The following is a 16,455-nucleotide window of genomic DNA, read 5'->3' on the forward strand; positions in this document are numbered from 1 at the left end:
CAGAGGCATGGGCCAGCCAGTAGCATTTACCAAGGGTCTCTGTGAGTAGCCGACTTCATTCCTGGTTTGAAATGAACTGAAAGCTGCTCTGCTGAAGTCATGGTGAATCATTTTTACATATATCTCTGTCCATCAGTACTGTTGGGAACAACAGTTTGTTCCCAACTCAGCTGATTTAATCTGTTTTCTAAAACCACACAGTCACGTACGTACTGAACACTAAAGCTTCATGGGTCCAGCAGGTGGAGCCCAAAATACTTCTCTAGTCCCATGAATGGTCTGTTCAGCATTCACAGGGACAGGCTAGATCAAAACAGTAGTGATTAGAGTTTGCAGTCTTTTCATGTGGAGATCCATATACGCTGGATTGAAACTGACATTAGGCAGCAACATTTTATTGCCCTCAAGATTTATTGGGTGAATACTTAAACAAATGTACGTTTGAAAGAACATTCTCGAAGGATCCAACATAAAGCTTAGTGTACATCATAACCATACATATATACTCTAACAGCTTTAATTGGTAGTGGAATTAAAGGAGCTCTTTGAAAAATCTATTAAAATCTTTACACACCCATATAAAATGCTCTATTAATTATCACCGGATATAGTAGTTAAGATAAATTGATGAATCCTCTAACTCCGATTAAAGAGAAATTTTACCCAGTAAAGTACAGATGGGTTGGCTTGACTCAGGACTTAAGAATTATGTTTTATAAATATATGTACTTGTTTTCTTGGCTTTTATAGAACACTTAAATGTAAGTTGAAGAAACTGCCCCAATCAACAAATTTGCCCAGTTTACAATTCCCCTTGTTTACCAACAACACACCCAGGGCTGATATTCTAGAACATTGTAGTACAGCCATACTAGTTCCTAAAATACTGAAATATGATCATACCAACTGGTCAATAGTAGTAATCCGACTTATTCCCAGCCTTGTCCCTGAGTGTCCTCCACTGCTCTGGCTTCTGGGCTCCTGACTTGCCCCCTGGAGACCAATCCAGAATCCAGCAAAGGTTAAAGCCTAGCCCAGCTGGAGACCTTCAGGAGCCATCACTATGGCTGCCATAGTGATTGATTCAATGTTCCGCTGGTTGCTAATATTTTGCAGCTGACTTTTGGTGTGTTAAATGTACTCTTTTCCCACAGACTAATTTCCTTTATACTTGGCCTCAAATTCAAACCAAAGAATCATGAATGCGTGGCTTTTAGATGAATGTGTGTGCAATATCGTACAAGCGTTTACCTACATAGAAGTACACTTCTACCACAAATGCATTTCAAACCACAAATAAAATGGAAGTACCTCCAGTTTGTCAGTCCTGAGAAGTTTCTGAGTTGTAGTTGAGCCCGGGACAGTGACAGGTGGACTTCCGGGAACAATAACGGGTGTGGTGGGTAGAATTTCTGTTGGGACTAGCCCAACTCCAGGGGTTACAGGTGCTAAGTAAGGAGCAAAGCTAATCGCCGTATTTGTCCCTATTGCGGGACCTACAGGAAAAGTGGGCTGTTAAAGAAAGATAACACAGGATAAAGATATCTTTAGAATAAAACTTTAAAAAATCACCAGCAAGTGTCATTTGAGCAAAATTTATTCACCTTGTACAAGACTCTGTGTTAGTTGCATAAATCTATTCTGAACTATGTAAGTTCATTAAACTTCCCTGTTTGGTTTTGCTTAATAAAAATTAAATCCATGTAGACCCTCTCTTCTCAAAAACATACAAAAACATTGGAGAACATGATAGGAACCTAATACAGGGAACAGGTTAAACTTTTATTTCTATGAAAGTGTCCTCAACAAAATATATTTACTCTAATTGCTCATCATTCCAAAGTATTAAATTTCATAACACTAAAGTAGTAAAACCTATAGAATACTGATTCATAGTCTTTGATTCCTCCTACATGTCTCTCAAAGGGAGAGGAATAAAGAAAAAAAAAAACCTTGATTATAGCCTGACCAAGTTTATACATTCTCAAAAAGTGGACATTACTTGGGATTTTATTTTTTTCATACTTACCAGTATGTTTCCATATTCATTAGCATGAATATTTTTAAAATTCATCTGCAGTTTTAATATAGACCTGCTATTTCCTCCTCTAGCTTAAGTATGTCTTGAACTAACCTTTCTTTCCTAAAAGATTGAATGAAAAGCTTGAACTTTTCAAGTGGCTAATTTTTCAATTGACTGTTGAAAGTTGGTTTGGTCACATAATCAACGCAGCAGTGATAAAGGCATAAAGTACCTTATTAAACTTCTCTATCACTGTACTCCTTGTCTAGGAATAAGAAGAAATAGGTTGATGGGATGGTTATTTTGTAAAGCTCCACCTAAAAATATACCTTTCAGAAAGGAAATAATATACATTTAAGAGAACAAGAAACTTGGCTTCACTTTTTAAAGAACCAATGTTAAAAATTTAAGATGCTAGATAAAGATTTTTCTTAGACTAAATTTCACATTGAATTGGACCTGAATGGTTTTTGTTGGTTTGTTTGTTTTTTAGTTATTGGATGATTTTTAATCTATTTATTTTTAGGAGCAATTTTCAGATATTTGCAATGACATGTTAATGCAGTTTTCTAATGTGGAACTGTGCTGTTGGCCCTGTCATGCATGGTACGTCTCTATTTATACATCGTGGGTAACATTCTTGTTGTCTATTTATGGCTCTGAATGAGCTGTTAAACATATGGTAAAAATAACAATCTATGTTTATTAAACAAATTTTTTGTTGACAGCAATAACTGAAAAATATCTCTTACAAATGATCATGTTAGAAAACAGTAAATTACTGATAGTTTGTGCAGGGAGTTCTTGGAGAGGCTGCAAGTCTTTACTGAGTGGTTGGGGGCTGGAAGAGGTGACTCTAATGGTCTTAGAGGGCTGCTGCTACAGCACTCCCACGAGCGGTTCTTAGATCTTTATGGCTTAGATGTAAAATTCACTTTGGAAGAATGTTGCAACATGAGGTCTCAACATGGGAAATAGCTGGCAGTTGGGATTTTTTTCTTCCTTGACTTTCTACAAAATTTTATATGTGTATGTTTTCCATTTTCAACCCGTTTGAGTCATAATTATAGAAGGTTGTGGTTTTCAGTAACTATAGCTTTTATAATTTAGTACTATTGAAACAAAGCCAAGTGATTAAAATGGTACAAGGGCTATCTAATATTAGGATTTAAAAAAGTCAATCCTGAGAGGTAATAAATCATAACAGATCAGTGATACAAAGAACCAGCTATATCAGAAGTGCCTGGGGGGAGGGGTCATAAACAGAGATATCACAAATTCTGGCTCAACAGGTCTAGGCAGGGGCCTTGAAATTTGCATTTAAAATTTTTGCTACAGGATCTGTTGTGTGGCCAGTTTGGGGACCACGGTCATAGATGAGGAGGGAAAATAAGTATTTAAAAAAAACACAAAAAAACTTGTACTAAATATGTAATTTAACCCAGAGACTATTTATCAAAGTAAACATTTAGAGAAAAGAGCCCTCCCCCACACCTCCATTTTTGACTTTCTACAGAAGCAAATCCCTAACTCTCTCTCCATGGATCATGTGAAGCCAGGGTCAGTGTGGTCACACAAATACAGGGCACACCTTGACAGTCAATAGAATATCAGAACCTCAAAACTCATCTCCCAAAACCTTTCTGGATGCCAACAAATCTATTGTAATTAGTTAAATTTTGCTTTCCAAAATATGTTACTTTTTCATCCTACCTAATAATCCTACCTAATAATAGACAAATATGCAAATTGACCACACCTTTGCTACGCCCAAGCCACGCCCACCAGCCAATCAGGATGAGTATGCAAATTACCACAACCAAGATGGCAGTTAATTTGCATTTCAAGACAGCGTAGAAAGAAGCAAAGAGCTGCAGAAGGGAGCAAAGCTTCGGAGAAGCAAGCAAGCTGAGGGGAGGAGAAGGGAGGAGTGGAGGCGGGGCAGGGGAGAAGGAAGGAGAGTGGGCGGGCTGGCGGAGAAGGGAGAAAAGCAGGCGGGCTGGCAGAGAAGGCGGGGTGGGGGAGAAGGGAGGAGAGCAGTCGGGTCGGGGTAGAGTGCAGCAGGAAACCCTATTGCAGGATTCTTCCTGCAATGGGAACGCTAGTCTAATTTAATAATCTTAAATGTATCTTTTAGTTTGTTTATTGCTAATAGTTATAACATAGTTAATAAAAAGTATTATTCAAAAGTAAAAACATTTTAGCATTTTTTCATGTTTCTTGGCCATTTGTATGTCCTCTTTGGAGAAATGTCTATTCAGGTGTCCTGCCCATTTTTTAATTGGGTTGTTTGTCTTAGTATATAATTTGCTTTACTGTGTGGCTACTGTGCTGTTATATTGGTAGCTTGTTTCTTTTTTTTTTTTTTTTGTACTTATTTTTATTGCTTACCCTAATACATATGCCCTCATTCCCCCCTCTTTGCCCACCTACTCCTACCCCTCCCCGCCTTTCCCCCTGGCCTTCAGCACACTGTTGTCTGTGTCTATGGGTTATGCATATATGTTCTTTGGCTAATCCCTTCTCACACACATTGTCTTCTTTAATCTTGTCAATATCCGTGAGAAGCAAGTGTGGCAGTGAGAATTGCACAGTCTCACAGGTGAAAGCAATTTAGTGTAGAGACTAAAAGGATTACCCAAGGTCATTGCTGCTGAAGCAGAGGCAGGACAAAATAACCAGGACTTTTAGCTCCAAGACTGGGGTTATTTCCATTCTTCTGCACTCACTAGATTTTGTTAGTAATGTCTTAAAACCAAAGAAGAAAAAACACTAGCTGCTCTTATGTTTTTGGAGTGTAAAGGGAGAGTGTTGGCGGGGAATTGTGGCCCACATTCATCCAGGGCCTCCTCCAGATGAGAGATGTAGGGTTGCTCTGAACAGCTGTGTGGGATGCTGCTGCCTTGGGAAATGGGTTCTCAGATTCCAAATTCAAATTAAACTTCCAGAGGTGGAGTCTAGGCTGACAACACATCATGGTGTCTCAATTCGGTTCTTAGCTGGCAGCACCTCCAAATGATTCCGTTCCTGGAAGCGTACCAGCGAGAGCTTGGGCGAACTGGCTCATGGTTTCTGCAGAAGGGCTGTTGCCAGGCTGTCTGAGATGGGATCCATTTGGTCCTTGTCATCTCTCAGCACTAGCTGCAGCTGGAGAGGTCAGAGGACAATAACCACAGAAAGTCTTCTGGAAGAAAATAGCTTCTGAAATGCTGGTCTTGCTATTTTCTCCCTCCGTACTTCACCCCACATTTCCGGATTTCTCTCCCCAGAACTCTCCACTCTTCTTTCACAGTATATTATATCAGTAGTTCCAGGTTCAAAGATTTAACACACACACATCCACATGGTCTTTGATATTTTGTCGTGGCAAGGAAGGGCTGGTGCTGAGGAGTAATAACTAAGTGGCCTGGGATATTTATGGCTCTAAAATTTCATCAATTGACTTTAAAACAAGAGCGTGAGAGTTCATACATTTTAGAAAGCTTTGACTTCAAAGGGTACGTATTTGGCACTTAAACTGAAAGGCTTAAAACATGGTATCCCTTATACCTCCTCCCTTTACTCCCAGAAGCATCACTGAAGGGCAGAATACTCAATGTAAGACCTTATCCCCAAGCACTGTATTGCAGAGGTTCTTAAATCTCTGTTCTACTAAAGGCTACCCACCTGCTTCTCCATCTTGAGAGAACATATGAAGGTTGTGTGTGTGATGGGGTGGGAACGAAAAGAAGAATTACTGTTATATTATATCAGAAATAGGGAGAGAAAGATTGCTATAAGGAACAAAATAACAGGGAATTTTTAAATATAGTGAATTTGAGATAGAAGAATTATGATAGGAAGGAAGGAATTGTATTTTCATTCATTTAATAAATACTTTTTGGTATAGACACAGTGCCAAAACACTGTGTGTACATTTATTAAACTTAAACTCTAATGGGCAAGAACAAGCAAAATTACAATTCATGTTTATGGATATTTAGAAATGAGGAGACTTCATTGATAGTGATGGAGATTGCTTGGTTTCGGGTGCTGGTTGCATTTACTGAGATGGAAATGTAGTGGAATGAATAATTTGATCTTTTACACGCTGAGATCCTGTGAGAAATTTAAAGGTGAGTCCAATAGGAGGTTGGATACAGGAGCCTGAGGCTCAGAGAAGTTTGGACTGGAAGCATACATTTGGGATTGTTCTTAGCCTGGAGATGATTTACAGCCACAGGAATGGGTGAGACCAGGAAGGAGAGGGAAGATGAGAGAGACGTCCAGTGCTGGGGACCTCAATTAGCAGCTTCAACACATAGAGAAACATGATAGCGAAAGAGGAGGAAGGAGTGATCAGAGAGGAAGGAGTGCTCCACAAAGAAGAGATTGATTATACAAGCCGAATATTGCTAAGAGGTCAAACAAATATAATGAAGGCAAAAGTGACTCTCAGTTTAGAAATATGAAGATCATTGGTAAAAGATTTAAGGGTGGATGGGAGATAGAGGGAGTAGAAAAATATAGAGAAGTTTAACTTCAAAGAAACCTAAAAATGGAGTGGTACTTGTGACCCTATTTTATCTTAAGCAATTTCTGCATGTTTCTTGTGGCTGATCTAACAAATTCCCACAAACTCGGTGGCTTAAAACAACACACATTTATCCTTTCATAGTTCTGGAATCATGAATCAGTTTCATTGGGTCAAAATCAAGATGTTGGCAAGACCACACTCACTCTGGAGCTTCTAGGAAGGATTCCTCGTCTCTTCCATCTTCTGGTGGCTGCTGTCATTCCTTGGTTTGTGACCACATCACTCCATTTTCGACCTCTGTGGGCACATTGGCTTTCTCCTCTCTGTCTGTGTCAACTCTCCCTTTATATCTCTCTTATAAGGATACTTATAATTGCACTTATTTATTTATTTATTTATTTATTTATTTATTTAGTAGGTAAATATTGGCTATTTTATTATGAATGGTGCCATCCAGGAGAATGGGAAGCTAATGCTCAAAAGTCTGAACTTTCCAATGGCATGTAGATTACAAATTATATGGGACAAAATCACAAGCCATCATAGGTTAGGGGTTCAGGGTCGTGCTGGGAGCTGATTGGTCAGAGGTGAAGTAAGGGTAATAAATAATTTCTGAAGGTATTGAGGGCAGCTCTGAGGTCTGTTCTTGTGACCTTTTGTCCTGGTTTCTTGGGAAAGTAGCCAGGGGGTGGTTCCACCTTAGAACTCAGGAACTTACATCTATGTTATCTTTAGCCTGCCAGGGGTCTAAACACTGTGACCATTAGTCAGATCCCAGCTACTGTCTCCTGCTGCCTCCGGGGTTGCTGATTATCCAGAGAAAAAGCTAGGTCTTTGGGTGAAATAGACAGAGAGAGAGGTGATTGCATTTAATCCTGGAGGATTTCCTCAGCTCAAGATACCTAGCTTAATCATATCTGCAAAGACCCTGTTTCCATTCCATTTAAGGTGACATTTACAGGTTCCAGGTACTTTTGAGAGCCACTATTTGGCCTACTACACTGTACTAGGTCACTGATCAATTCCTAAGACTCTGAAGTCATTTGTTTGTAGAATTGATGAGTAAGTTTATCACATTTTATTCTAATACTTCTTATAGTTTAACAATCTCTATTAAAATATGTAAATGTACTATACCTTTTTCATAATCATGGTTATTAACTTCTAATTAATATTTGAAATTATACATAACTTTCAAAAAAAGTTCAACTAATAGCAACAGGAATGAAGTTTTCTTATTGACATTGCCATTATTGAGTACCAGGGTCAATCCTTATTAATTATAAATAAATAAGAAGCGAATGATTAAAATGAAAGAGATATATATTTCAGTGTTACCGTGCTGACCTTGGTTGTTCTAAATTTATTCCCATAGACATTATTTAATGTCATGTAACTAAACTATTTTAGCATTTAGATAATTTAAAAAATAACTTATATCCATGCATCAATAAAGAGAACCATAAATAATACATGTGTGTGGTTTTAAATAGATCCACTTAAATGCCTATTTTTGGTGTTAAATGTGTTTAGAACTCTATTTGTGTTTTCCTTACATCAAGGCTAACTTCTACTCCTTCTTTAGGACGAGCTTATTTGGGACCTCCTCCAAGCAGCCTTTCCTGCCTGATCCAAATCACAGTTCCCTGTGCCTGAATCTTACTTTGCCCTTTCCGCAAATCTGTCTATCCCCAAAAGACTATATCCTATTTATCTTGGAGCCACCTGTGCCTGGCACTTTTTTTTTTTTTTTTAACTCTGGGTAGAGCTTGTTCCTGGCTACTTTGTGCCATCATTCTTGACCTTCAGGTAAGCAGATTCTTGACCTTGAGATAAGCAGATTAGTTCCCCAGATTCTCTCCCCTCATCCCAATCCACACCCACCCTCCCCATCTCATCTGACAGACACACAATACAAAAATTCAACTCACTGGTAGCTATCCCTTTTAATTTAGCAGCTTTCAATAACATAGAATTTTCATACAACAAAGGCTGATTTTTAAACAATAGTCATTTGTGTATGTACATGTTTTTGTTTTTGTTTTTAAAGCAAATTTTACTTCACTGGCTTTGTTTTTTTCAAAACAATTAGCTTGTTTTTGACAAATAATTCACAAATATAAATGAAATCTGCTAAAGCCAAATGCACTCCTTTTCTCCAGGACCTCATTTCTAAAACAATTTCCAGACCGCTAAGGAAGGACTTTGAAATGCTGTGAAATCAGGGAGAAAATATTACACAACACAATACTTTTAACCTTGTGGTCCTTGCCGCGGCTGCCATGCCACCAGCAGGCCTTGGAGAGACAGGAGGTGTAGGTGACTAAGACATCATCCTTTTGGTCTGGTGTCAGGCTCCAGGTGGGGCATACTGGTCAAGATGTCTGAGTCCCAGTCCCAGCTCCACAACTTCCTAGCCGCTTGACCCTGGCCAGATGACTTAACACCTCTGGTTTCTCACTCCTCATTCTTAAAATGATGCCATTGAACTAAATTATCGGTCAACTATCTTGCTAAAAAAAAGTTTAGGCATCAAAACCTCTTCTTCACAGAGATCATCAATTCATACTCCAGATGAAAATGTAGAACTATTAGCATTCTAAGATGGTTCAAATACAGAGTTTACTGGTGAGAAAGAGCTGGAGTGGCACCCAGATATTGAGTAGAAATTGTCTTTGCCTACTGTTTCCACACACGTTTCCATGTAAATAATTTTAAAAACTCTATTTTCAGCATCCTTTTAGCGTCAAAGCTATTTGCTTTAATTGTAGCCAGAGACAAAGTAGATGGAGGCCACCCAAGGTCAATGTGGCATCGCCCACACCAACACTTTAATCATCAAGCCCTTCATTAGATGCGATGTACTCACCACTGGATGAAGTGGGGTTCCTGGAAACATAAATTGCATCTGCTGGGCAAGCATTGCTGCTGCAGTTTTTTGCTGGATCAAATTGTTCCTCCCATTAATTTCTAGTTGAGTTTTTAAATGTGTTGGAGGGTGAAGATACTTGCAGTTCTCTCTTGAACAACGGCCCTGTAAAAGGAACGTTTTGGGTTAGGACTGTTATTGGTAGCTTTCAACTCTATTGTCAACCATTTCACAATCACTCCATATATATAAAGGTAAGGATCCCATGTGTGTATGTGTGTTTGCGCATGCATGCATGTGTTGGAACATAGAACACAGTTGGAACGTATAAGGGGTGATTCAGGCATTAGGCGATTATCTACCTTGCTCAAACCTGTTGAGTAGAGAAGCTGCCTGAGATCGATTGTGGTTGTTTTTAATGGATTCTATGTCTGACAATAGACTCTAAAGAAATGTGACTGCTGAGAGTAAAGACACACCCTTCTCCTAGGCAGTATGGAGGGCCTATTTATTGTGACATATCAAAAGGAGGCTTTGAACCTGCTAGACATCAGTTTGTGCATGCTGGAGTGATGATTAAATGGGAGTAATAATAAGAACCTCTTGAAATGTGTGTTTCAGATTGGCTGAAGGCACCCCTCATTCAAATTATTGAAGAGGCCATGAGAGTGGACTCTTCTTAGTCACAGATGCATAGGTAAAATTTCCAAGCACAAATTCAGATAATCTCTTGCAACTGATTAGTTTGCTGCACAAAAGTTGCTACTCCCTTGACAGTTGTATCAAATGTAATGTCATGATATGACATAGTGAAGAACGTTTCACTATGGCTAAAGTGAACACTTGGACATGAAAGTTGGCACAGCGAAAAAAAAAAGAATAAGGTGACACATGTGCATAAAACCAGTCTTGAAGAATCTTTGAAAATGGTAGTGTTTATACTGAAGTCCTCAAACTACCAATTGAGAGAATCATGTTGATGTGAATTATGCAATTTCTGGGGAAAGAATAGCAAACTGTGTTAACCAGTATGAGTATTATCATTCCCTATAGAATTAGTCTATTTGCAACCGAGAAAGGAGAATATGGGTTTGTTTATCAGATACAAAAATAATTTTAAAAAGCAAGCTTGGTGGATCTGGGGATATAAATTTGTTTATAGTCATTCTAATTCTAAACATCTGGAGTTCTCACTCTGCTTCCCACTGGTGTCAGCTGCACTTTTGGCAGCACAGGCTCTCTCCCTGTGCTCATCAGCCAGTCTTGCCCTGAGGCCCCGCTCTTAGCAGCATTGGAGATTGTGTCACCCTCTATGGGGAGGACACAGAGGCGGGTACTGGGAACATCAGAAGGAACTGGTTGTTTCTGCTAATAAAATTCTATAACAATGGGCAGTGTCAGTGTGTGTCTCCTTACTCTCAAGTTTCTATTGGGATGTTTCACTCTGCCTTCCATGGTCAAGAGTTAGAAGGTCTATTGTAAAGATATAGGTAAAGTGGAATCATAATTAAAAATAATTTAAATCAAAGAAGTCTAGGAATCTCTCTTTCTCTTTCCATCTACTTTGCTCTGCAAGTTTTGGGAGAAATGTTTATCCTAACTTTACTTTTCTGTTTAGTGACATCCCAGAGTCCCCCTACCAACTTGCTTGAGACATCTATTTTATCTCCCTTTCTGCACTCCCTTGATAATTGCTTTAGTCTCTCAGTTTGCTAAAACCAAATTGCCAGGAAAGTATTATGATGGTGCCTGCTCCTACAGCATAGGTGTGTGACCAGTCTTTGGATTGGCTGCCTTTATGTCAGGTGTTCATATACATACATATGATAGGAGGTGGCCATGGGATACAAGACATAGCTACTGCCCATCAGCAAGGGTGGAGGAGAATTAAGCAGAGTGACATTTCTTGTACAGAGGCTAAACCGCCCAGGCTTCTCTTTGACAACCTCAATTCAAACTCTCTAGTCACAATCACTTCACTAGGAAGCTGACACCAGAAAGACTCAGGTTTACAAGGTCCACTTATAGGTACACAAAGGTACAGGAGCGCTTAATGGGAGGATATGGGAAAGCAGAGTTCCATACAATGGGATGCAATTTGTGAGACAGCCACACCTCTATACTCTGGCTATTCAGTTTTGCTCATTCAGATAATTGTCAATTTGATCACTCATCTTCTGTAATGCTTTGTAACTGAGCATGAAAATTTCGATTAGGCTACAAAAACTATGGTTTTCTTGTAAATGTTGTTGTCTCTTGATACAACTGGGACTCTTAAGGAAGTGTATAAACTATTTTCAGCCAATAGAATATAATTTACAATATCAAATTAGTAATTTATTGATGGAACTTTCTTTTTCATAAGAATTAATGTAATTTCCTAGTGTTCTTACTTACACACTTGGGGAAAGGTATATTATCGATCATCCACATGCCAGACAATTTATATGTGATTATCTCATTTTTCCGTGAAAACAGCTGTAATGATCCCTGTTTTACAACATAGCAAGTGGGCTCAGAAAGATTAAGGAACTTTCCTAAGGTCAGATAATTGGTAAGTGGTAGAGCTGGATTCTAAATCCAGTTCTACTTGACTCACATCATTATGCCAAGCTGTTTATTAGCCACAGTTAAAATCCATGGAAGATAAAAAAAATCTAGCATTATCCTTCATAATACAATAGAAGGCATATAACAATTTAAAATATAATAAATTATATATGAGGATTTGCGAGTGGAAAAGATAATTTGCCTGGGTTCATCCATGCATTGGTAAGAGGATGGAGGAGTGGTTAAACTCACAGCTCTGGAGGCAGATGCCTGGTCACATAACTTTGGCTCTGCCTTTTTTCGTTGTGTTACTTTGAGCGAATTACTTGAATTTCTTGTGCATCCATTTGTTTTTCATCTGCACAATGAAAATAATTCTTGTGTTCTCCTCTAAGGTCTGTTGTGGGATTGCATGAGTTAATATATGCACAAGGTTTAGAAAAATACTTGGCACATAGTAGGCACAAAGTAAGTGTGGTTAATATTTCCAAAGAAAGAAAAATATCTGTATATGACATTTTGTTTACAGTAAGTGCAAGATAACAGATTTAGTTGTATTTTGATTGGCTTTTTGTTCTTTTAAAAAGTTTCAGGTCAAAACATGATAAAAATTACTTAATTACTTAATTATACTTATCCAAGTATCTTATATTTAACATTACTTTCAATTCTACAGGGTATTTCTGTAAGTAACCATATTTTTTTAAGAGACAACCCTGTACCACGGGAATGCTAATTCATACTCTGGGAAACTCCAGGCAGCAGAATTTTACTAAGGGATCTTATAGGATTCTAAAATCCTAAAGGAAAAGCTACTGTCAAATATAACAAGCTATTTGACACAGTAAACAATTTGTAAGGAGGTTTTTGTTCAGGCGTAAGATTTGTCAGGATACACATCATCACACAAAAACTGTTGATTATCAAAGCAAGTTGTCATAGCCGAATGGGAAAGGGCCGTGTGCAGAAATGTGAAGCATCTTTGTATATCACTGTGAAACAAAACAGAAGTGTCAAAAATAGTGTCTCCCGATTTTAGTCCAAGACATAAAGATAAAATGTCTTGGAAACGTCTTCCTGTGGCTGCTAGGATTGTTTTCTTGGTTTTATTTTAACTCTTCCTCCCTTTTAGTTTTTGGTTAAGTGCTGTTTCCAGAGAGATAAGAGTGGTGGGGAACAGCCGTAGAGAAGGGGTCTGGCCCAGCTTCTGTGGGATGGAGGTGGGAGGGTGCCATTCCAGAATCCTTGTGACGTGTTGTGTGGGACTGGAAACAGGAGCCCGGGTGAAGGGCAGGGAGATGGGCTCACACCAGGTACTAATATGGAGACTGCAGCTCCTGAGTCACGTGGGCCCTCTCAGGGTCTTAGCTCACTCCAGGTGGGGCACACCAGGTATGGAAATAGCAACTGGTTGGATCACACTCACTATTGTTCTTGGTATACTCCCAGGGTCTTATTCATTTGTTCATTCAAGATGTATTGATTGAAGTCCTACTGTGTGCCAGGTATTGCGCTAAGTGCTGGTTAACCAAAGATGAGCAAACACAAAATATGCTGCTGCCCTTCCCGAAGCCTACAGTCTAGGGGTGAAGATGGATACTAGCCAAATAATGACACAGATAAATGTATGATTACACATTGACATACGAGTTCTGGAGGAGAATGCTGAGAGAATGGTGGGAGAGGGTCAGAATTGAGACTAGTGGATTAGGGAAGGGCTCTGAAGAAGTGACATTTAAATTCAGACCTGAAGGATGAGAATGAATTTGGCAAAGTAGTGAGTGGTAGCAGAAGTGTGTGTGTGTGTGTGTGTGTGTGTGTGTGTGTGTGTGTGTGTGTGTGTGTTGAGGGGCAGAATACAAAATGAGAACAAGAGGAAGAGCATATACCATCTGGGGACTTTCACAAAGTAGCTCAAGGATGGAATACAGTGGGGTGTGGGTTGGTCACGGGGGGGAGAGATTGATAAAAGATGAAGCAGGAAGTAGTCTACTGGAGCTAGATAACAACTTTGAAAGTGAAGTTAAAAGGTATGAATTTCATTGCCATGGAAAATTTTTAAACAGAAGGCTATCAAGATCAGATTATGTTTTATGCCATATGTAAAATTTACCCTGATTATTATATTTTATACCTCTAATTTTATTATAGTTTACATTGTTTGGAGAACACTTATTTTTTTTAAAAAAACAACAACAACCATATAATTCTGAGTTTACATAAGATTTGTGTGCAGTTTATTCTACCTCCCAAAATAATCTCTACTCCAGGAATATTTAGATTAGGGAGGATAGTTAGAAACAGGTAAGAGTTTGCAGCTGAATTACGTTTATTAAAATAAGCAAGCATGGAAAAGTCTAATACCAAGTACCAATGTTGATTCTCACCACGACAAAGAAAGATGCTGTATAACTGTAACAGGTACTTGGCAGAACACCAGATGGGAGCGATCAGAATTACACGGCCGCTACATGGCGGGGGATAGAATACACGCCGCTTTGGCTAAGAAAAGATTTCAAGAATCGGGTCGGTGTGAGAAAGAGAAAGCCTAATTGGAACATGAGATTTTCTAATTGCTTATTTTAAAACAAGTAATTTTTAGAATCTTTTCCTAGTATGCTCCTAATTGAAAAAGTCAATTAAAATATGGAAGGAAAAGAGAAAACATTAATTAGGAGATTGTTAAAGGGATTAACAATAGGAGTTTTTGCCCACAGGAATAGCTAGTAGACAACTATATCCCAATCGTTTTCCATGGGAAGAGCAATGGATTTTTATATGACCTATTATTCAAACAGTTAATAGGCCTCTGCCAGATGCATTGGTTTGGAATGATTTCAACTGTGTCTTGGTGTATGCCACATCACTGATCAGCAGACTCTGGAAAGGGCCCTGGGGGATATAAGAATTTCAGTTGAGGGCCAGGGTCACAGCCCGACCTACTGAGTTCCGCCTCTTTGAGTTGGGACTTGGCCACTCACTATTTTCAGCACGTGACTGGTGGTTTCAAGAGAGCAGGCCAGGCTGTGAAATGGAGAATGCTGACTCCCACAATTGAGGGCAGACAGTCTGCTCTGAAAGTGGCCTGCAGGGACATGGGGCATCCAGGAGCCTGCTGGGGACCCCAGATCTGGTGACGGGAAGGCCGTGGAAGAACCCCCTCAGACTTCCTAGCATTCCACACGTGTGAAATCAACTTAGTGAAACCCCGATATCAGGACAGATGCTTTTGCCCTGTAGTTACATAACCGAAGCCCATCTGTCATGTAACCTCTCCCAGAGGATTGGCTTAAACTTGTGGCAAAGGGAGCAATCTCTGGGACTGGACAGCTTGGGCTCCAACCTTGCTCTGTTCTGGGTACTTGTGGCCTCCAGCTGCCATATTTGTAAAATGAAGATAACAATAGTTCCTACCTCACAGATTTTTGGTAAGGATTAAGAGTTAACACATATAGCCGAAACCGGTTTGGCTCAGTGGATAGAGCGTCAGCCTGCGGACTGAAAGGTCCCAGGTTCGATTCCGGTCAAGGGCATGTACCTTGGTTGCAGGCACATCCCCAGTAGGGGTTGTGCAAGAGGCAGCTGATCGATGTTTCTCTATCATCGATGTTTCTAACTCTCTATCCCTCTCTCTTCCTCTCTGTGAAAAATCAATAAAATATATTTAAAAAAAAAAGAGTTAACACATATAAAGTGTTTGAACAGTTCTGGGCACATAATAAGCCCCCTATAAGTATTATTATTATTATCATCATCACCATCCTCATTATTATTACTGCTAACACCTTCTCTGCATAGTAGATAAAAGTACATGATATTTAAAACAACCTTCCTAATACTAGTTCAGTTTCTCCATCATTGTGCTTCTCTCTGGCCTGTCTACCAAGCGCTTTACCCCTTTATTATTCTTGTTCTCACAATCAGTGCCAACGCTGGCATTTATTTTTCAGAAGAGCCTCAGATCTGTTTTTCTTTGATATTTTTCCTGCTGAAACTTGCCAGGGCTGATTAACATGGCATGACTAATCTAGAGTTTAAAGCAGCGATGGATTATAGTGGGACGATCCTGGAATTCTGGTTGTGGCTTCATTCCAAAATGGTCATATGAACATTTACAACTAATTTATAATAGCCTGTGCCTCAATTTTCTCATCTGTCAAGTGGAGGTGATTATATTCCTACATCTCAACTCTTGATGGTTGCGAGAGCTCAAGAGACAGCAAAAGTTGCTCTGAAAAAAACACCAATCATAATTTGCTATACCTCTGTTTTTCCTTATATGTTCCTAATCTAGCAAAGAAGAAAGCTGCATACATTGACAATTAGAGTGAAACGTGACAGCAGGGATACATATTGGTAACAGTCTGAACATGTTGGACAATTGTGAGAAGACTGCATGAGGCATATAAGCACAAGTGGCAAGTTGAGTCAAAGTTGTTTAAGCCTAGGAGGATTTATTAACTATCTACAGTGTACACAGTTTGAAAGTGAAAAAAT

The 16,455-nt window shown here is 39.1% G+C and overlaps 1 protein-coding gene across 5 annotated transcripts in view; it reads right to left on the reverse strand.

Moving 5' to 3' along the window:
- MBNL2 (muscleblind like splicing regulator 2) overlaps positions 1–16,455 on the reverse strand; it is a 161,723-nt gene that overhangs the window by 40,815 nt on the left and 104,453 nt on the right. For all 5 annotated transcript variants that reach the window (XM_079778501.1, XM_079778498.1, XM_079778497.1 and 2 more), the window contains exons 3-4: positions 9,409–9,573; positions 1,312–1,512 (exon numbers count right to left, since the gene is read on the reverse strand). In XM_079778501.1, the coding sequence (XP_079634627.1) occupies positions 1,312–1,512; positions 9,409–9,573 (366 nt within the window). The remainder of the gene's footprint in view (positions 1–1,311; positions 1,513–9,408; positions 9,574–16,455) is intronic.

Source organism: Cnephaeus nilssonii (assembly GCF_951640355.1).
Source record: "Cnephaeus nilssonii genome assembly, chromosome: 8".
Taxonomy (NCBI): Eukaryota; Metazoa; Chordata; class Mammalia; order Chiroptera; family Vespertilionidae; genus Cnephaeus; species Cnephaeus nilssonii.